We start from the raw sequence: 20,818 nt of genomic DNA, 5'->3' as shown, positions 1-20,818 counted from the left end.
AGAGTCTCAGTGAGTGTATCTACCATCATACAGTAATGATTTGGGAATTTTACAATAGATATTTTGTATGACCTTCAGTCAGCATCCTACAAATACTATTTAGATTGGACAACGATTCTTGGGACACTGTGTTTGGTAGACTAACATGTGACTAAAACAGAAAGGGGCTGAAGAAGGGTTGTTGTATTATGTGGTTGGGTTTGATTGACTTGATTCAACTAGAATTATTTAAAGCTTTAGTTTAATAATAATTACCTAAGTGAGATATGCATAAGCATATGATTTGACTTATTCCCTATAGAGTACGTTCTTAGAAGTTCTTCCCACTTGTTATTCAGGAGTTTGAAAGTTTTAATCGTTTTCGATGATTTTCATTGTCTTGTGAGATCTTATAAGATTTATATCATTTCTAATTTTCGTGGTATTAACTTTTCGTGATTTTAATTTATTTAGAAAATTAGAATTGAGGATGTTAATGGTGAAAGATGTGTACATTGTATATCCCATAATATATATATACATAGAAGAAACTCATAGAGCATGTAGATCTAATCTAATTTTTTTTAACTTTTATAATACTTCCTCTATTTTTTTAGTTGCTATACTTTTATTTTTACGGTCTCCTATGCAGTTTTTAAGAGGAGAGAGATAGAGAGAAAAATAAGATGGACCCATGTAGGTAAAAGAGAGATAGAGAGAAAAAAAATGTCAAAATTAAAAAGTGTTACAACTAATTAAAAATTTCCAAAATAGGAAAGTGTAGCAACTATAAAGAAACAGAGAAAGTAACAGAATAATCACTCGTAAAAATAAAGAAATCAACATTCGTCTCGATTTTATCTGTCTGGTTTGTAAAGTATGAAATAAGATTTATGTCATCCTCTCTCTAATTGATTTTATAGGCGATGATTTAGATTGCTTTGCTGAAATTTTTCATACCAAACTTGTCTATGCATCTAATATTTCTCCCCTGCTAATAAATGCTATGTTGAATTGTCGATGGCTTCAGTGAATATGTTCTTTTCATTCTCCATGATGGGGAGCTAACTATTGTACTGTGTAGTGGGACAGGGGTTTGTTAAATCGTAAGGCTGGTAGAGACTGTAGAGTATATTTTTTATTACAATGTGCATATATCATACACCTTAACACCTATGTGTAAGCAGTATTTACCATAATTTGGTAAGGCCTCTTACCTCAGATTTGAGAGGTTTGGAGTTCGAATCTTCCTAAAGATGGTGATCCCTTACCTTTCCTCATACACCCAAGTGCTGAGAACATTTCATCATAATGAAACAACAACCAATATATTGAACATAACTAGAGTACAATATTGCTTAAGAAAAGAAAAAATGGCAAGAACATATCATTCATTATAATAAAAACATAAAAACATTATTTCCCAGATCTCTTTTACTCCTTGACCTTCAGAAACCTTGATCAAGCTTTTTGAGCCAATGCTTCTAATTCCTTGATTAAATTTGCAATGTATTTAGTTTCAATGTCCTTGTCTAAGAAAAACCTTTTCCAATTGCTGTGATTCTTTCTGATGGATTTGCTTTGTTCTTTATCAGTGTCCACCATGACTGTCTTAATTGCTTTCAAAATGTCCTCTTTTCCAAAAAATCCATCTTCATCTCTTCTATTTACCTCCACCCCAAGTTTAAGGTCCCCACTAAACATCTTAGAATTCAGAAATTGATCACCCTTTTGAGGCACAAATGCTAGCTGACAATCATTCACTATACCCTCTATTACAGAGCTAAACCCTGAATGATTAAGATAGCATCCAACACTTTTGTGTGCTAAAATGTGCTGCTGTTGCACCCACCCTGTATGCACTACTCCCCTGTCTTTGATTCTTTCTCTGAATCCTTCTGGTAGTGATGCTTCTAGCTTATTCTGAGCGTCAGCGCTACCGGTTCCGAAATTCAGAACCAGGAAAAAGGGCAGACCAGTGAGCTCTAACCCAAGTGTAAGCTCCTGAATCTGCTCATTATTCAAGTATGTTTCACTTCCGAAATTACAAAATATGACTGATTGTTCAGGGTATTTACCCAACCATGTTTCCCATTTTTCATCTAGTTTACCTGAAGGTGGTGGAGGAACAGCTGATCCTGCTAAAAGCAGTGGTTTTCCTATCTGGGTTCTCAAGTAATCTATGTATGGACCTTCTATTTCAGTGCATGTTTTATAGATTGTAGCATCACATGATTTTATGAAGCTCATTATTCTATTAAAACCGGAAGGTCCACCATTGAAGCTCTTGAAAAGGTATAGGAAGTCTCGAGCTTGGAAGGTTTTCACTGATGTGATTGAGGTTTTAGGGTACCCTGGAGGAGGGTACTTTAAGTCATCAGCAGTGGGTGATTTGTTTGGATCACTCATTCTTGCAGGGACAGTTAGATATGAATTCGCAACGGCCGAGAATACACTGTAATTAACAGCTTTGATGCCTAATTCATAGGCAATTGAGGGAAGCCAGTAGTGTGCAAAATCAAAGAGGATAATCTGGGGTTGGAGTTGAGATAAAAGTGTTCTTACTTGGGGTTGCATTTGATCAAGTGCTACTTTGAGGAGTTCAGCAGTTTCTGGTGTTATGTCAGAGCTGCTGTCAAAGTTAGAGGACAGTCCTTCAGTTGGAGGGATAGTGAGGGGGATGACTTGGTTGGGAGGATTGGTATTAAGTGCGGATTCAATACGATCGATGTTTCCGGGTATCGAAAAGAAGGAGATTTGGATGCCATGGGAGGATAGCTTGTTAGAGAGCTGGATGAATGGGTTTATATGACCATACGCAAACCATGGAAACATTACAACGTGAAGTTTGCTTTCCATCTTTCTCAAAACTGGTGTTTTGTGTGTTGTGACGTTGAGAGAGTTGAGGGAAATGAGAGATATAACATATAAGTAGTAGTTTAGCTTATTTTGGTTCCGAGCTCGTCCACTATATATAGTCGGAAATTACTAAAATGGACTAAATATCTGCTGTTAGACTCAAGACTACGTACCGACGTAAATGTGTGATGTAAGCGATTTGGTAGTAGTTAGGTTGGATGTGGAAATGATAGGTATTAATTTGATAACCACAGACCCACTGTTCTATTGTGTAATTCAATTAATGCTACTTTACAGTTTAGAGTTTACCCTACCTCATTGAAAATAATGGTGAGTCCAATAGTTTTTTATTTGGCAAATGAGTTGCTACATGAATTGCGCGTGGCTGCATTACATGCATCAATTCTGCCGCAAGTCCAGTGGCAACAATTTTGCCACGAAGCTTTTACAACATGAGTCTGTCAATGATGTGTTGGTCAGTAAAATACGGACTACGGAGTACTCTGTTATATGTATTTTTACCGTTATCAAGTTGCATTTATATTACCCTTCCCCCCACTTTAAAAGTGCTTAGCCTATTAACCCGGGCTGGAAGAACTTGTGAGAGATTCTAGCCCGATGGGCCCTTCTCCTTACCGACCCAAAAAAAAAAAAAAAAAGATGCATTTATATTATTTGCATGCATACCAAGCCTAAGGGTTCGATTGCTGACACGTTTGGATTTTTGAAGGTAGGAATTCCTAGGTCATACCCCTAGTCCCCTACTTCATCTGGCTTGCAAAATCTATAATAATAGTAAATCTTAGGGCCTGTTCTCATTAACTGAACTATTGAACTGAATTGAACTTAACTTATTAGAGCTAAACTGAACTGAATATTTTATAAGAGAAGGAAATTAAGAGCTGAATTGAACTTAACTTATTAGAGCTGAACTGAACTGAACTAAAAATAGTCGTATGAGAACAGGTCCTTAAAGGGACAAATATGTTGACGATATGTGTCACTCTTATGTCATAATGAAAGATTATGGCATAACGCCACATAAATAATGACATTACGCCACATGGAAAATGACCATAACGTCACATATAGATTAAATATTTGGACCAAATTTTAAACCCTCCATCCCCTTGAATTTCAACTTTTATTACCATTATCATATCAAGTGGATAATAATTCCACATTGATTCACCTTGAATAAAATTCCTTTTTACTCTATTATATTTGTTACTATTTTTTATTCTACAATTAATGTTATTTTATTACTTAAATTAAAAATTAAAATTCTTAAGTTAAAACATTTCATTAACTTGGATTCCAAAAGTTTTTAAGCAATTCATGCAATTTCCTTCACAATTGTAATTCATACAAGTATACTACTGCATCTCTTTAATTTGTCTATCCCATATAATTTTTTATTATTATTATTATTATTGAAACTTAAAGTACTGTTTCAGATTTTTCATTTTTTATTTAAACAAAACTCGAGGTATCGTCCGGGCCGGCCACAAACTAATTGTATTATAAAAACCGTAAAGGTTGATGTCTAGTCAATGTCCTCCTTATATCCTTTAAAAAAAAAATTATCACTTGTTCAGTTCACATAACTTCATTTGATATATTACAAGTATTAATTTTTGTGATTTCATTTGTTAATATAATTTGACTTAATATTTACATTAATTTCTATAAGGAAAAAAAGTATCAAATGAGACTACATTTTAAATTTCTATTAATTGGCACTTTTTATACATGAAATTTCTTTAATTATGAAATTAAACACTTTCTCTGTTCCACTTGTAGCTTAGCATTTTGAACGCATTGTAAAGAAGAGATACGCATTGTAAAGAAGAGATGTAAGGTGGTGGTTATTTTATTAGGCTTAGTTTCTTTTTTTGTTCGTTTGTCGAAAATCAAGGATTTAATAATATCCGAAAGTATCTAGATTACCATATAAGTATTTTCACTCAAACAACTATTCAGCAGTGGATCTCAATTCGAATTAGTACTAACTTACAATCAATGAAATTTTTTATTAAAGCGATTGTTGATTTGGGATTTGTTCTTGTATTGGAATTTTAGATTTCCTAGAAATCGTTTGTAAGTGTTATTTGGTACTATTATTAATGAAAATGTTTTTCTTCTTATCCCAAGGCGGGAAACGAGCTAATTATTCAAAATAATCAAAACACAAGTAAGATAAAAAAATTTACTTATATAATTTGATGGTTTACACCCTTAAATCTTTTTTTAAAAATGTGTGCCAAAATGCTATTGCATTGTGAGTACTACTGAGTAATATGGAATGGAGGAAGTGTATATTAATGCTATGTTCATTTCATCTAATCTAATCTAAATTTTTAATAAGTTTTATGATGAGTTATCTAAGTTCAATTCAGAACTAAAATTAGTTCTGTTAAGAATAAAACAATTTTAAATATTAGTAAAATAAGTTCAAATAAGTCAAATTTGGATAAATCAAATGCACTCTTAATTTGTCTACAACCGAAAAAGAAACGATACACATGAAACCCCAGTACACTGTGTGGCTCTTTGAATTAAACCTTCACCATATCATAGGAAAACTCATAAAAAAGAAGGATAGAAGTACTTATATGACAATATCTTATTGATGACGGTAGATATAAACTTTTTCACATATAAGGTATTATGTATAAAATGCTGGTTAATGCACCTTTTACAGGGCATCATACAACTCTGAAGGCAAACGAGTTGCAAGGATGGCATTCAACGGGGTTGCCTTGGGCATAGCCAAGCCCAAGCCTTCTGACATATCGACCGGTGCACCATCCTCAGTCCATATATCAAATCCTTGGACCAAACGAGCCAGCGATAGTTGAACCACTAGCAACCCAAAATTCATCCCAGGGCAGGCCCTCCTTCCTGCAGAAAAAGGGATGTACTCATAACTCTGCCCCCTAAAATCAATATTACCATGCTCATCAAAGAACCTTTCGGGCCGGAACTCATCTGGCCCGGCCCATACCCTTGGGTCCCGGTGCACCTTCCAAATGTCGACAATTATGCGGGTCCCTTTTGAGATGAGGTGGCCGTCTATGTGGCAATCCTCCAACGCTTCTCGTGGGCCGGCCAACGGGCTTGGCGGGTACATACGAAGTGTTTCTTTGATAATGGCTTGCAAGTATGGTAGGCTTGGGATGTCTGATTCCTCTACCCATCTTTGTTTTCCAACTTGTTGGTCTAGTTCTTCTTGGGCTGCTTTTAGGGCCTTGGGGTGGTTCAATAGTAGGGAGATGGCCCAAATTAGTGTGATGGAGGTGCTTTCAGACCCCGTTAATAGTAGTATCTGCATTATTAACAAAATTAAATAAAGTAAACACATGAATTTTGTTTGAATATATGTCAAGGAACAGATCATTATATTCTGAAACTTAGAAAAGAAAGTCATGCACTCAATGTATAGAATAAGATTTTGGTCATTTAGATTTTAGACTAATTAGTTTTGTTTTTAGTACGATAAATCAAGAGGCGAATGTGAGCTAATTTAATTGATAAAGACCTAGGAAATTGATTTAATCTCGATGTGTTATTGACATTTGTGGCTCTTTTTACACTTGAAAAATGTAACGTTGCTATCTAAGTAGCAAGAATCCAAGCAGTAGTAATTTCTGCCTTGTGATAGGACCTGGTAGGTTGATTTAAACTTAAGCAGTCAAGCCTTCTTATTATGGATCGAATGACTTGAAACTTTTGTTAAGCTAATTGAACTTTTAGTGTGAAGTATGGTCTAGAACCCTAAATATAAAAAATTGTATGCAAAAAAATATCATAGGTATGATGTTATGGGTTAGAAAAATACCAATGCTGTTGCTTTAATGACATCCTCCCTAGTGTAGCCGGACATCACCGTGCCCTCGGCGAGGTTTGATAGCATCACATCCATGAAATCAACATCTTCATAGCTACCTTGGTAATCTTTCCTTCTTTGGATATGCTCATCAAGCCAATGTCCAATGATCATGTCTATTTCCTTGTGAATATCTTTCATAGAGCTAATGTACCCCATCACATCCATCCATTCAATAGACGGTATGAAATCCGAGGGCACGGCCACCCCAGCAACGTACGTAGCTTTGCCTATTAACTTCTTGAATCGCGAAGCAAAGGTGCTACTTTCTTCGTATGATTGAGGAGAAAATGTCTTACCAACTATCATACGAATAGCAATGTTAAAACTCGTGCACTCGATCCACTTACATAGCGAGATCCTGTCAGATTGATACTTGTTATGTACAACCTTTCTGCACTCCTTAAACAGATGTTTGATGCAGGAGTTTATCTCTGAAACTCGAGCATGCTTCATCTTCTCAAGCCTCTTCGTCGAGAAAAGCTCAACAGTTGCTATCTTTCTCATGTCCCGCCAGTATTTACCGTAAGGAGAGATAGCAAACGATGCATAGTTGTAAGCAAAGTACTTACTTAAAGCCATAGTAGGCCGTGTTGCTGTGACAGCATCATTTTTGAGTAAACACTCTTTCACAATCTCCCAGGAAGTCAGGACTACTACCCGGTGTTGGCCGAGGCGGAGGGAAAAGATCGGCCCACACTCGTCAGCCATGGCTCCAAGGGTCCGGGCTATGGTTCTTTTGCCTCCTAGAAGATGTAAGTGGCCTATGAAGGGCAATGCCCCTGGTGGTTGAGGAAGTTGCTTGCTAATCTTGTGTTTGTTTATACTTTTTCTCGATTTTCGAGTATTATGGTATTTAGCCAATGTAGGAATCAGAGTTATAGCTAAAATAACTAGCAGAATTAACTGCAAATTAGGAGTGTATTCCTCCATTTTTTCTAACCCTTTTTTTTTTTTTTTTTTTTTTTGAGGTTGATGTAGGGTTGTTTATTGAGGTATGAAAGATAAGAAAAATGCATAATATGGCGTTGATTTTTAGGAGTTTGAAAAATCATAACATTAGTATTCTGTGTTGTAAAAATCTGCATATATACATTATTGATGGGCCATTTAGTACAACATCGTAATGTATTTTTTTACATTTATCATGTTTTTGGGTAGGAAAAATATGTTTGGAATTTTATTGATTTTGTCACTATTGTAGTATTTGTTTTAATCCAAAATAAGAAAAAGAAGTGATAAAGAAATTCTAAATTTAGGAAGAAAAAGCAAAGTTCAAATACAAGTATTATACATTTTTTTTTTCCTGAGGAAAAGTATTATACATTTATGAAGTATTAGAGTATGCAGAAATATGATACATTTAAGAAAGAAAAGGTAAAGGGAAAGGGAGATGAAATAGAATAGATTGAGAAAACAAATTGAACAAATATAAATTAATTCCTTCTTTTTTTATATAAGCTAGATTTGGATTTGCACATTTGCCAAGACATAAGTTTGACCATCAATATCTTTAATTGAATTTAGTAAAAAAAAAAAATGATTAATTTATAAAAGTAGACATAATAATAAATCCAACAACATATTATATGATCATATTTAATATTACATGGTCAATAAATAAAAATTATAAAGTCTTTTTTTTTTTGACGAGTAAATTATAAAGTCAATGAGCACATATGAATAGTGTAATATTCCAACTCTAACTAAAATAAATAAATAAATAAAATATGAATAGTATAAATATGAGAAACTAGTATAAATGACACATAAAGTACCACCTGATGTTTAAATTTGATGATTTAGTAATTAACTAGATAATACCCGAGCCATGTTTAGTTTTTTAAATTATTGATAAATAAAATATAGAACTTTTTAGAAAAATATGAAGTATAATATAATATTCAAAAATGAATTTCCTTGGCAAATTAATGCTATTATTATAAACAATTAAAAAATAAATAGAGATTTAGGAGGGAAAATTCCCTCCAAAAAAAACTCCAATATATTATAGAGTAACCATTTAGTAGCCCGGGCATTGCCCCGGTTGTACACGTGCAATCGATAATTTTTTTAAAGGTTTTTTAAAATTGTATTTGTCAGTCAAACTAAAATTGAGTTTTTGTTTTTTTGGTGTATTATTGAACCTAATTTTGTACTCATATAATTTTTTTTTACATATTAATAACATTCTTGATAATTGGCTTAGATGGTGAAATAATTATTCTTGTTATAAGAGGTTGAGGATTCGATCTTCTTTATCCTTACCTTGTGGCACATCAACGATTCTAGGATCATCATAAGCTGAGAGGGGAGCTCTAACCACTTGAGCTATCCCTCACTCTCAGTAAAGTCGTTCTATGATGATTATTAATTGATCGGTCTCAATTTCCACGTAAATTTATGTGTTTTTATAATTTTTGCCTTTTTTGCTTTCTTGTACATATCTATTTCTCCTTTTATTGTTGGATTGTTCAGAAACTTTCTTACACAAGTTGTGCTTAAAAAATCTCGAATTGATTGTTCATTGTGGTAGTAAACATAATCAATAAGCTAGTTAGAATATAATGGTTTCCAAAAAAAAAATAAAGCTACTCTTAATTATTAGATTGTTCTAGTGTGGTATCTTCCTCGTTTCATATTGTGGCTTAGGTTGATTGGAGTTTCTAAGCCACAAATTCGACTGATTCTACGGGATATTTAGATATTATGAAAAGTTTGAATTGGCCTCTAAATAAGTTGTACTGCTCATGTTTTGAAGAACAACAGTATATTGCTGAATTTTCTAACTGTTGGGTTCGATTCAATGGTTCAAGAGGTGACAATAATTGATGTTAGCTATACAAGTTCTATGTTTGTTTGTCTAATATGATAGATTAATTGACTAAATTAACAACACACTGAATTGTAGTCTATTCACATGGTTAACACGCGGGTAATAGACTAATAGTCTCTCTGCTCTTGTCATCAAAGAGACTTTCAAATGTCCGTCATCATCCTCTTCCTTGAATGATGAGCTAGAAATTAACCTATTCTTGATACATATACCATAATTAATCAATTGATAATGGATAGAGCAATTCAATATACTAGATAAATTAGGAATACAGAAACAAAAACAGCAATTGGACCAGAGAATGAGATTGCATTATAAGTAGGGGTGAGCAAAAATTCCGGGTACCCGGAATTGGAACCGGAACATGTTAGGAACCGGCGGGTCTGGAACCGAGATTAGACCCGGTGGTTCCAATTTCGGGTAATAAATTAAGGACCTGGTTATAATCAATTCCAATTCCAATTCTCAACTTTTTGGAACTGGAACCGGTTGGGTACCCGGTTACCCAATATATCCTAAACTAAATAAATTTTAGAGAATAAAAATATGTTAAATGTATCTAATTTGTAAAATAAAAAAGTATTATTAATACCTAACATGAATACAAATAGCTTAATGCATATATAAATATAAGTATTAAACACTAATAATGATACTAACTAAAATAAGAATTATAATTTGTATTATATTTTAAAAATTACATACATAAGTGGGTACCCGGTGGTTCCTATTCCAATTCCTAAATTTTAGGACCCGGTTAAACCAATTCCAATTCCGGTTCTGAATTTTAGGACCCGATTCCAACCAATTCCAAGTCCGGGTCCTAAAATTTTGACCGGGTACCCGGTTTGCACACCCCTAATTATAAGGGCGCAATTGAACGGATCGAGCAAGCTCAAATTGACGTAACATAAAACCTATCAGTGCGAAAGCACCATGAAGAGCAACAAAAGTCCACAGGCCGCCTAATTGACACCAACGAGTAAAGTCTCCTTGTGCTTCAGGACCCCACAGTAACAATAAAGAGTGGGCTAAATTATTAGCAGGATTAGATTCTACTGCGGTTAAGAAATTGTAACCTTCCAAATAAGAACTGGCCAATCCATGGGTATACCATGAAGTTACAGAGGTTGTACATACCTGTAAACCAACCTCCTAAGGCGAAATAAGCGCAAGGAAAGAGCAATATAGCCCAGACCAACCTACAAAAACGAAACGGTCCCTCCGTAACTAGTCATCCATACTGTCAAATAAATCTTTTTCGTCTTTAGTAAATTTACCAACGGCTATAGTCATAGTGATTATTTTTTTCTAAAACGGTAAGAACGGTCATCTTATGAGAGAGGGATTTTAGGTCGTAAAATAAGCTTGGTGAGATTTGACCTTGACCTCACCCTTAAAAATCTTAAAACTAACCAACTATTGTAGCCTTTTATCTCGAGTAGTTAGCATATTAATGAGTTAGCAATCCTCTCTTGTATCTTTTCAATTGGGACAAACAGGACAATAGGTTTAATGTAGGGTTGTCGAACATTTATTCGCTCTATAAACAAATTCAAACCATCTAGTATGATTTTTTTTTTGTCCTCCCCTAATTCAAAGCAAAAGAAGAAAGGAATTTGAACCACCCTATCACACTTGTTAATGGCTCTTTTTTATTTTATTTTTTTTATCTGAGGGAATACTTGTCAAGGACAATTATGTAAATAAAATTTATAACTATATTTTAAAGATTTAAATTAAAATAAAAATCAATCACTTGAATAAATTAAGGGCTCCAAGCTGAGAGTGTGAGAGCATTATTCACAGGTCCCCTGTCTCAAGGGTCTGACTCAGCAACTTTAGCAAACCTTCCCCTTGCCTCAAAACCAGATTTAGAGGCTGCAATCAGCTTCCAGATTCTTGAGGAAATCTTTCAGAGAATTGAGTGTACTCAGCTAACCAGTTCTTCAGACTACAATTTCACAAGCTGGACAAAAAGGGGTAGGTTTGATAGCAAAAAAGCCACTCAGGTTCTGTGTGATTCCAAGTTAACACCTTCAGCAACTTTATCTATATCCGACAGGGATTGGAATCAAATCTGGAACTCAAACACCTACCCTAAAATAAAAATGTTCATTTGGCAACTGGCCTGGGATAGGATCCCATCAGCAAAAAACCTTCACTCAAGAAAAATAACCCACTCAAACACCTGCATTTTCTGTCCTGCTATGCCTGAGACCTCTAGTCATATTTTTCTGGACTGTAGCAGGGCATCTGAATTCTGGCATTTGCTAAACCCACCCTCAGGCTTCAAAAACCCACCCTCAGGCTTCAACAAATCCCACCAGGAAACCTTTCACCAATGGCTCTTCAAAAACCTCAAAAATAAACAGCCCTCACATAATCACATTCCCTGGAATACCATCTTCTGTTTCTGCATTTGGCAAATCTGGAAAAGAAGGAATTGTTGGCTCTTCTCTAAACAAAATATCCCTACAAAAAAGTCTGTTAACCAAAGCTTGTGGGCTGCTGCTGAATGGTTTTTCTCAACAAGCCAGTCAGCTAGAAAAGAGCACACTCAAAGCTTTTGGTCTCCTCCCCCTCCTCTATTCCTAAAAGTAAATGTAGATGCAGCTTTCAATCCCTCTTCCAAAGAAACTGGCTGTGCAGGTGTGTGTAGAGATGAAAAAGGAACATGGAAACAAGGGTTTCAATGGAAGGGCTATTCTGCATCAGCAAGTGAGGCTGAAATTCAAGCTATATTCTTAGCTCTCTCATGGATAAAGAACCAGGGATGGACTCACTGCATTATTGAGTCTGACTGCAAGTTCATAGTGCAAGACTTAGACGAATGTAGAGATTTTATGCTAACCCCAAAGCTAAATGCTTGCAGGCTGCTGTTACAGGAACTAACTGAAGTTCAGCTCTATTATGGAGAAAGAGGCAAAAACAGTGTGGCAGATGTCCTGGCAAAGGATGCTAGAGGAAGGCTAAATACTTTGAATCATATTTGTAATTTATTAGCTCCTCCTTTTGTCTGTATAAAAAACTTAGAACTTGATTCTGCAAACTGTACTGATCATCATCCTAGGGGCCAAGACCCCCATACTGTACTTTTGGGCAACCCAATGGGAAGCCAACAAACTCTTAACTTAACTTAATATATTGCCTTTCTCCTCAAAAAAAAAAAAAAAAAATAAAATTAAGGGCCTGTTCTCTTACGCTGAAATTCAGTTCAGTTCAGTTCGGTTCAGTTCAGTTGAGTTGAGTTCAGTTCAGTTCAGTTCAGCTCCTAATTTCCTTCTCTTATAAAATATTCAGTTCAGTTCAGTTCAGTTCAGCTGAGTTCAGTTCAGTTCAGTTCAGTTCAGTTCAGCTGAGTTCAGTTCAGTTCAGTTCAGCTGAGTTCAGTTCTGTTCAGTTCAGTTCAGCTGAGTTCAGTTCAGTTCAGTTCAGTTCAGCTGAGTTCAGGCAATGAGAACAGGCCCTAAGTCCTCAAATTAATAAATTTTGGTTGTAATCAATCAATACTTTTTTTTTTTTGAGGGAAGTAATCAATCAATACTTTATACAATCATCTTTCATAAATTATTGACTTAATTATGATTATTAGTAAATCTGTTACTGTACTATGCTCTACATTAGTATTTGATGTTTATATGTCGAGAAATACTACCAATCAACTCATACCATTCACATTGTTAGTCGAAGTACCTTACCTAAATGTCAACCTTCCTCCTTTCAAATTCGCGATTAATATATATTTTTTTCATATCATATTTTATATTTAACTTTTTTTTATTATAAGGCTCAATAATATTAATAAAAATAATTTCAGTTCAGTAAAATTAAGTTCATTTCAGTAAAAATAATTCCAGTTCAGTAAAATTCAGTTTTCTTAAAGAAGAATTTTAAAATAATTTCAGTTCAGCAAAAATAATTTCAGTTTTGTAAAATTAATTTAAGTTCAATAAATATAATTTAAGTAATTTTGTTTCACTAAAAATAATTTCAGTTCAGTAAAAATAAGACGAAGAGAACAAGGCCTAATAATAACAAAATCAAAATAAATAGTTAAAATAAATAATTTTTTAAACCATCTCACACGTGCATATAAGGATGGTATATAGATAGGCAGATGTATATATGGATATACGAAGTTAGACTTGGATTTGGTGGTGTAAAAACTCTGAAAGTTATGGATTTGGATTCCACGTAATGAACTTGGATTCAGACTAAATTTGGGATTAGGATCCTATTGATTTTTGGATAATGAACTTGGAACTCAAGGTTCGATCCGTTGCCATCTATAATAACAATCGTCTTTCTGTATTTTTAGGTCTAATAATCTTTTTTTTTTTTGAAACATATTCTCTCTTTATTTTATTACTTGCTTTATTTTTCTTTTGCAATCGTATTTTATTAATTTTAATTTCATTTCATTTTAACAATATTTCATTTCATTTTTTTTTTTGAAAACTTAAATTTTAACAATATTTTATTATTTTCATCTACAACAAATCCCTTCATATATTATTTTAATAATTTTTTCATATTCTACCCTCTTCCCACCTATACTCATTTTTTAATTATTTATTTATTTATTCTTACTCCCTCTGTATTTTATTATTTGCTCCTTTTTTAAAACTTAAACAATATTTTACTATTTTTTTCCCACTAGTGTTCTCCCTCATATCATATTTTAATATTTTTCATATTCTCTATCCTCCTCAATTATACTATCAGTTGCTTTTTTACATTTATTTTATTATTCAACCAACCCTATTCAGAAAAATAGAGCAGGTAGTAAAATCATACTCCCGTGCTTTTCAGGTCAATTTGACTATTAAGTTGACTTTGGATTGGATCAAGTTGTTTTCAGATTTCAATTTACCTCCAATCGGCTCAAATCAGGATCGATCTTGGTTCAATTGGTCAATTCGAATCGAGTCGAGTCACCTTAATAGCTTCGTGCTCCGTATCTACACGAGTCAAGACTCAAGAGGTTTCTATTGTTTGGTCCAGTGCGCTCAAACTGCTCGGACACGCTGTGCCTTAATAAATTGCCAATCACCCAACAATCTTCCTTCTTCTCTTTTCATTCAATTCTGCTTCTAAACCGGCGAATATGGCTGCCAATTTCTGGACTTCAACTCACTAGTAAGTTACAATTACAATTATTCCCTCTATTTTGTCAATCAATTTTATTATATTTTTCGAGTGCCCTTTTCTTTTAATTTCTTTTCCTAATTCAATAATTTGATTTTCAATTGAACAATATTATTGCAGCCAACAATTGATGCACCCAGAAGATGTAGATGTTGTCCAGCAACTTGACAAAGATCGTGGGATTACCCTTGATGATTTTAAGCTCGTTAAGATGCACATCTCCAATTGTATACTCTTTTTCTCAAGTTTTTTCTTTTTTTTACAATTGCGATTAAATTTTTAATTTTGGGTGGAATTTCTTATCTGGGTATGTGTTTGATTTACATAGGGAAGGTGGGTTTTGAATTTGATGAAGTATTGAAGCTTAAGTTTCTTAATCACTACTGTTAATGACTGAAAAAGTATTTGTGTTGAATATAACTAAAAGGGCTTAGAAGGGAGTTGTTTTTCTTATACTTCATTATTTATTAAATGTAGTGTGATTTGGGGGTAAGTGAGTTTATTAGTTCCATTATAAGTATACGAGTTGTATATTCAATAGCTTTATGTCTTATGAATGTTCTTAATGCTGTAAGGCAAGGACTAATGATGGATAGGTGGGAATATATCTTGCTTTAGTTGTCTTGAATGGCGAACGGTGATAATGAAAGAAGTTGTTTTCTAGTTGAGGATAAATCGTACTTCGTACATGGAAAGATAGAAATGTAAATAAACTCGAATCTTCATCCTTAGCAGCTAGTTTACAGCGTTTAAACCACAACTGATGGAAAATGATGAAGTGATCAATGTGGTTTTTCTGAAATGAAATAATCTATCTTTTAAGTTAGAATTTGGGTTGGATGAAAATTCTGTACCCCTACTGATTGGGTCAATTGTGATGGAGCTTAGCATAGAAATAAGCCCACTACAATGGTATATAGTAAGTGAAACTATGCCTTATCTTGGTGGCTCCTTCACTTCTCACTTTCTCAATTTGTTTGGAAAGCAAATTGCTATTAGGAACATGTTAAAGGCGCTTAAGCAATCGTTTGTTGTAGGCTTGCCTTGTTCATGCTGTAAATGTATTATTGTTTCTACAAGAACTTTTGTGGATTTACATAGTATCTTTATTTGTGGAAATATTAGAGTGGCTGGATTCAATGGTCTGCTTTAGTGCCTTATTCACCCCTTTATGTAGGCAGTCCATTGGTTTGGCCTTTGGGTCTTGACTGCTTAGAGATTTGTCTTCAACATGACCACTCCTTATTGATCAATGGCCCTTTCTTGGAATGCAGATATTACAAAGATGGCTCAGCTTGTGAAAGTAAGGCAAAGGTTGGAAGTCTATCTCTACTGTTAACCACATATCTTCTAAAGTTGAGCTTTAACTGGTAGTTGCTTTTTTACTCATTTATTACGCATCCTCTGTAGTTTAGAGTTCTGGCATGTGTAAGAGATGCCTTATAAAATTATTTCAAAGCTCTTTCTTTTTCTTAAAGCACTCTAAATTGTTGTTTAATGTTTCAACAAGCCATTACATCAATTCTTTCTCTTTGTATCAATAACTGGCTATTAGTCCAGGCAATGCGCAGATAATATAAATTTGTGAATTTGATCAAAATTAATTTAGAAGGTTTATCATGTTCAACAATACTAATAAGGTGAATGAAAGTATAGTAATGTTTGTAATAGAAACTAAAAATTATTCTATAACTATAGCTTTATGATTAAATAATGAAAAGGACTCAAATTTTTGGTAAAACATCATGAGTAAATATTATGTACATATGATAATATAAAGCAAATTAATTAGTCAACCACACTTGAAACTCAAAGTAACAAACAATGCTACAATTACAATAAATCAAGAACATGAAATTGTTAAGGAACAACAAGGAGGTACTACACATATGCTATTAATTTGCACAATGAGTATACTAACAAATATTTAACAGAATAACTTGGAAGAATTTTTTTAGATCTTTTATTGGTCACCTAATAAATGTTACGAGTACCTTTTATGTGAGAGGTTAGAAGATTAAAACTTATTATTTACATGTGGATGTAAGGTGCATCTAAGAGTATTTTTGGCTCATTTGATGATCCAAATGAGCAATAATTATCAAAAGGTGCAAAAAGTACCCTGGGTGAATTGAAAACTCTCTGATTGAAATTGTATTATCTGCATTATATCAATGAGAATGTAATCATGTAAACTATAGGCACATACATCTTGACATCAATTTGTATTTAGTTTTTGGCATATTATATAATTATTCAGATGTAAATTTTATATTTACTTTGTGGCCTGAATGCTAAGGTAAGTGTTTATTCATATCTGTCATTGCATATTTATCTTACTCACTCAACCCCGAAAGTACCGATATGTTATGAAATTGGAAAGAACTCTGTCATCGTTAGGCTGTCTTGACATTATTAATCTCTGATAAATCCTCGCTCTTGCAGGGTTGTTGCTACTGCCATTACATATATGAGACGTGTTTATACCAGGTATCTTCATGAATACCTTTATATTGGAGCTGTAATGGTATGGTATGTTTATTCTGGCAAGGAGTAGTGGACTTTAGAATTGTATGATTTTTGGATTTGGGAATATCTTTAGATGTATTGACAACTTCTATGGTAGAAAAACTTGTGTAGAAAATATATATATATATATATATTTTTTTTCTTACTCATAGTACTAGGTTGGACTTTTGGGCCTTCGACTTTCAGCATGAGGGGGGCATTCTCTTCCTCCCAGGATGGGAGGATCTTATGTATTGGTTGGACAAATTGACATAATGACATCACATAACATTTGCAGCTACATCTTGAAATGTGGTGGACTTAATTTCCTAAAAAGTTAGAGAATGCATGAGATTATCTCAGATTAGAAGTTGATTTTAATTCTTTTTTTTTTTTTTTTTTTTTTTTTTTGCAGAAAGAGTTTAACAGAATTCGATCCACGTCTAGTTGCATTAACTTCCTTGTACTTGGCTGCAAAAGCTGAAGAGAGTACTGTACAAGCTAGACTCCTGGTATTTTACATCAAAAAAATATGTAATACCTGCTACCTCACCATTTGTGTTTAGTGAAGCTCCTTGATGCTCCATTCTCTGGCTGACAAACTGCATCATGAATTTTGGCAGATCCTGAAGATATACGATACCGATTTGACATCAAAGATATCCTGGAAATGGAAATGAAGATCTTAGAAGCCCTGAACTACTATTTAGTTGTATTTCATCCTTATCGTTCACTTACTCAGTAAGTATCTTGTACTGTTGTTATTGCTCCTCATCTTCTGATGTTTTATTTTTATCATTCTTTGCATTGTTGCAATTAACTTGACTTTATTCATTGACTCTGTGATATAGGAGAGAGCATTAATCTGTCTGTATTATTAAGACATCTAATACTAGCCCTTTATTGATCTCAATTAATCAAATGTCTTAGAAACATTTGAATTTAATTACAAAAATGCCCTGTCTCTCTGAAAATTTCTTTGCTGCACCCTTTTCATGCATGTGCTGTTCATCGAAATGCTCAGTTGTACGATCTTCGAAGTTATTTTTCTGCATTGAATATCTCAGCTTATTTCTTTTCATCCTTATACAGATTTCTCCAAGATGCTGGTATGATGGACCTAATGCAGTTCACTTGGTAAGATGATAAGTTGGATGTTACTGTCACAGAGGAATAATTATCTTGAAATGTACACACACACAATTATTCCTCATTACTAAAAATAAATATCTTTTTTTTTTTTTTTGAGGGATACTAAAAATAAATATCTATGAATCTGCATAGCCTACAATAAATAAAAATAAATTAATTAATAAAAAAAATGAATAGGCATTGTTCACAAATAAAAGCCTTCACGAAGATTGTGTGACTCATATACCATGTTTCAATTATGCAGGGGAATCGTCAACGACACATATAAGATGGATCTTATTCTAATCCATCCTCCACATTTGATCGCATTGGCATGCATATACATAGCTAGTGTGTCAAAAGATAAGGATAGTGTCGCTTGGTTTGAAGAGCTTCGAGTTGACATGAATGTGGTTAGTATTCACAACATATTTTCCCTTTGCATTATACACAGGTGGAAGCAATAGCAAACTCAATTTTATGTACACAATGCTTTTCTCGTCACCAAAAAACAAAGAAAAATCATGTAATGCTTTCCATGCACATGCTTTTGCCCTTATAGAGAGCATAATCATTAACTTAAATACATATTATTTTAGGTAAAGAACATCTCAATGGAGATACTAGACTTCTATGACAGCATGAAGAATAACATTGAAGAAAGGGTCAACGCTATATTCAGCAAGCTGCCTTCAAGATCATAACGATTCAGCCAGATCTGTGATTCGCAGAGTAGTTTTGTTTATGATCGTGATAAGATTTAGATGTAGTTTTGTGTAGATTGATAGAAATTCACCTGTTATCTCTAGAGTGAGCATGTATAGCCCTTGCGTTTTTCTGGATATTGTTAAGTGCAACCATGAGGCTTTTTACCAATCAATTGACCATCACAGTATAATTTGATTAATTTCTCTGTTCTGTCATTGTTAATATCTTGTCAAGTGTTGTACTATGAACTATTGAAGGTTGTGAGATATGCAGATTTGCATTGAAGTTAATCTATCAAGACTTAGATTTTAGATTCATTGCAATATGCAACCATTCTTACAAAATTGATCCACCAAAACTATACGTATTTTAACAATCATTCCAGCATATGATCCACAATAGGGGTGATAATGAGACTGAGCTATTCGTGAACTGCATAATGAGTCGAATCTGAAAAGATCCTTCTTAATAATGTTTTTCTTTATAAATAATATTAAAATGCATTTAAAGTTTAGTCAAATTATTAAATCAAATCAAACTTTATTAAAATCAGACCAGATCACTTTATTTTAGGTGAAGAGAAAAAGTTCTTAAACTTATTTGAACTAATTTGCACTTATCGAAATTAATTGTTTCAAAAACTAAATTGCACATTAACTATTATTTTTAAGACTAATCTGAACTTATTTAAACTCTTAAACCTTTATTATCATAAAATTTCTTATTATCCCGAAGTCATCTTAACTTATTTCTTTTAATATATGGGAATTAACTTTAACAGAGTAAAGCCAATATCATACCCCCATGATATAATTAAATTGAAAAAGGAGCTAAAAAAGAGTTGGTTGAGTATCCCTTTAGTATGTAAAATTGTTGACAAACGTAAGTGCAGATTCAGAGTTGATAATAACAAGTAGCACTGTCAAAACGGTTTGACAGTTCGGGTTCGGTTCAGTTTGAAATCGGTTCGGTATTAAATCGGGTCGGTTTGAAATCGGTTTAAGTGTCTCACGGGTCGGTTTTAGTTCGGTTTAAATAGTTATCGGTTCGATTCGGTTTTGGTTTATTCTTGAGCGGTATTAATTCGGTTCGGGTTGTAAACGGTTCGGGAAGTAAACGGTTCGGTGCAGCCAGGTTGCAGTTTGTTAACGGTTCGGTGTAAACGGTTTTTATACCGGTTCAAACAGTTTCGGGTTGGAAACAGTTTCGAGTTAGAAACGGTTCAGTTTTATTTTGGTTCGGTTTGTTAACGGGTTTGCCTTTTATACGGTTTAACGTTATTCGGATCAGTTCCATTTCACGTTTATTAAATTATGGTTCGAAACGGTTTATTATTTCAAAAAGTCGGTTTTTAATCGGGTCGTTTGGATTCTGACAGCTAAACGATTTTGGTTTGAAATTTCATAGTACTTGCTAACCTTTTGCTGGTTAACAAGTTTTATATCAAGCCGAGACTTCATCACTTCATATTTAGGCATTAGGCATTATATTATACACAAATTCTCATCGATTTCAAAAATACATATCATGTTATTTCATGTTTAGTCAAACTGATCTTACTAGTTTATTATTACGAAGTAACGTAGATTATAAAAGTTTAGTGTATTAATGAATTATTATTGTTTTACTATCACATTATTAGCCGCTTCTTATTCAATCATCTAATTGATGAGTCTTAATCATGATTTAATGAGTTATTGTGACATCGAAATTACAGTTTGATTTAATAGACGGTTCGGTTTGTAAGTGGTTCGGTT

At 33.6% G+C, this 20,818-nt stretch overlaps 2 protein-coding genes and 1 pseudogene across 2 annotated transcripts; 1 reads left to right on the top strand and 2 right to left on the bottom strand.

The window, feature by feature from the left end:
* Positions 1-1,150: 1,150 nt before the first annotated feature.
* On the bottom strand, positions 1,151-2,929 carry LOC145617937 (anthocyanidin-3-O-glucoside rhamnosyltransferase pseudogene; annotated as a pseudogene).
* A 2,519-nt stretch (positions 2,930-5,448) lies between these two features.
* LOC145618472 (dimethylnonatriene synthase-like) lies at positions 5,449-7,735 on the bottom strand. Its single transcript, XM_081673243.1, has 2 exons — positions 6,680-7,735; positions 5,449-6,166 (listed from the first exon to the last, which is right to left on the bottom strand). Exons 1-2 carry the CDS (start codon positions 7,658-7,660, stop codon positions 5,537-5,539), a joined length of 1,611 nt encoding a protein of 536 aa, XP_081529369.1. The 5' UTR covers positions 7,661-7,735; the 3' UTR covers positions 5,449-5,536.
* Positions 7,736-14,514: 6,779 nt separating this feature from the next.
* On the top strand, positions 14,515-19,351 carry LOC145617487 (cyclin-C1-1-like). The gene is made up of 9 exons (XM_081672194.1): positions 14,515-14,705; positions 14,835-14,941; positions 15,989-16,028; positions 17,160-17,204; positions 17,638-17,756; positions 17,846-17,963; positions 18,315-18,359; positions 18,619-18,766; positions 18,953-19,351. The coding sequence occupies exons 1-9, from the start codon at positions 14,674-14,676 to the stop codon at positions 19,055-19,057; spliced, it is 759 nt and encodes a 252-aa protein (XP_081528320.1). The 5' UTR covers positions 14,515-14,673; the 3' UTR covers positions 19,058-19,351.
* The last annotated feature ends 1,467 nt before the right edge of the window (positions 19,352-20,818 follow it).

This window comes from Chenopodium album, chromosome 26 (genome assembly GCF_948465745.1).
Source record: "Chenopodium album chromosome 26, dcCheAlbu1.1, whole genome shotgun sequence".
Lineage (NCBI taxonomy): Eukaryota > Viridiplantae > Streptophyta > Magnoliopsida > Caryophyllales > Amaranthaceae > Chenopodium > Chenopodium album.
Note: the sequence above shows the minus strand (reverse complement) of the source record. Positions and strands in the feature narration are given on the sequence as shown.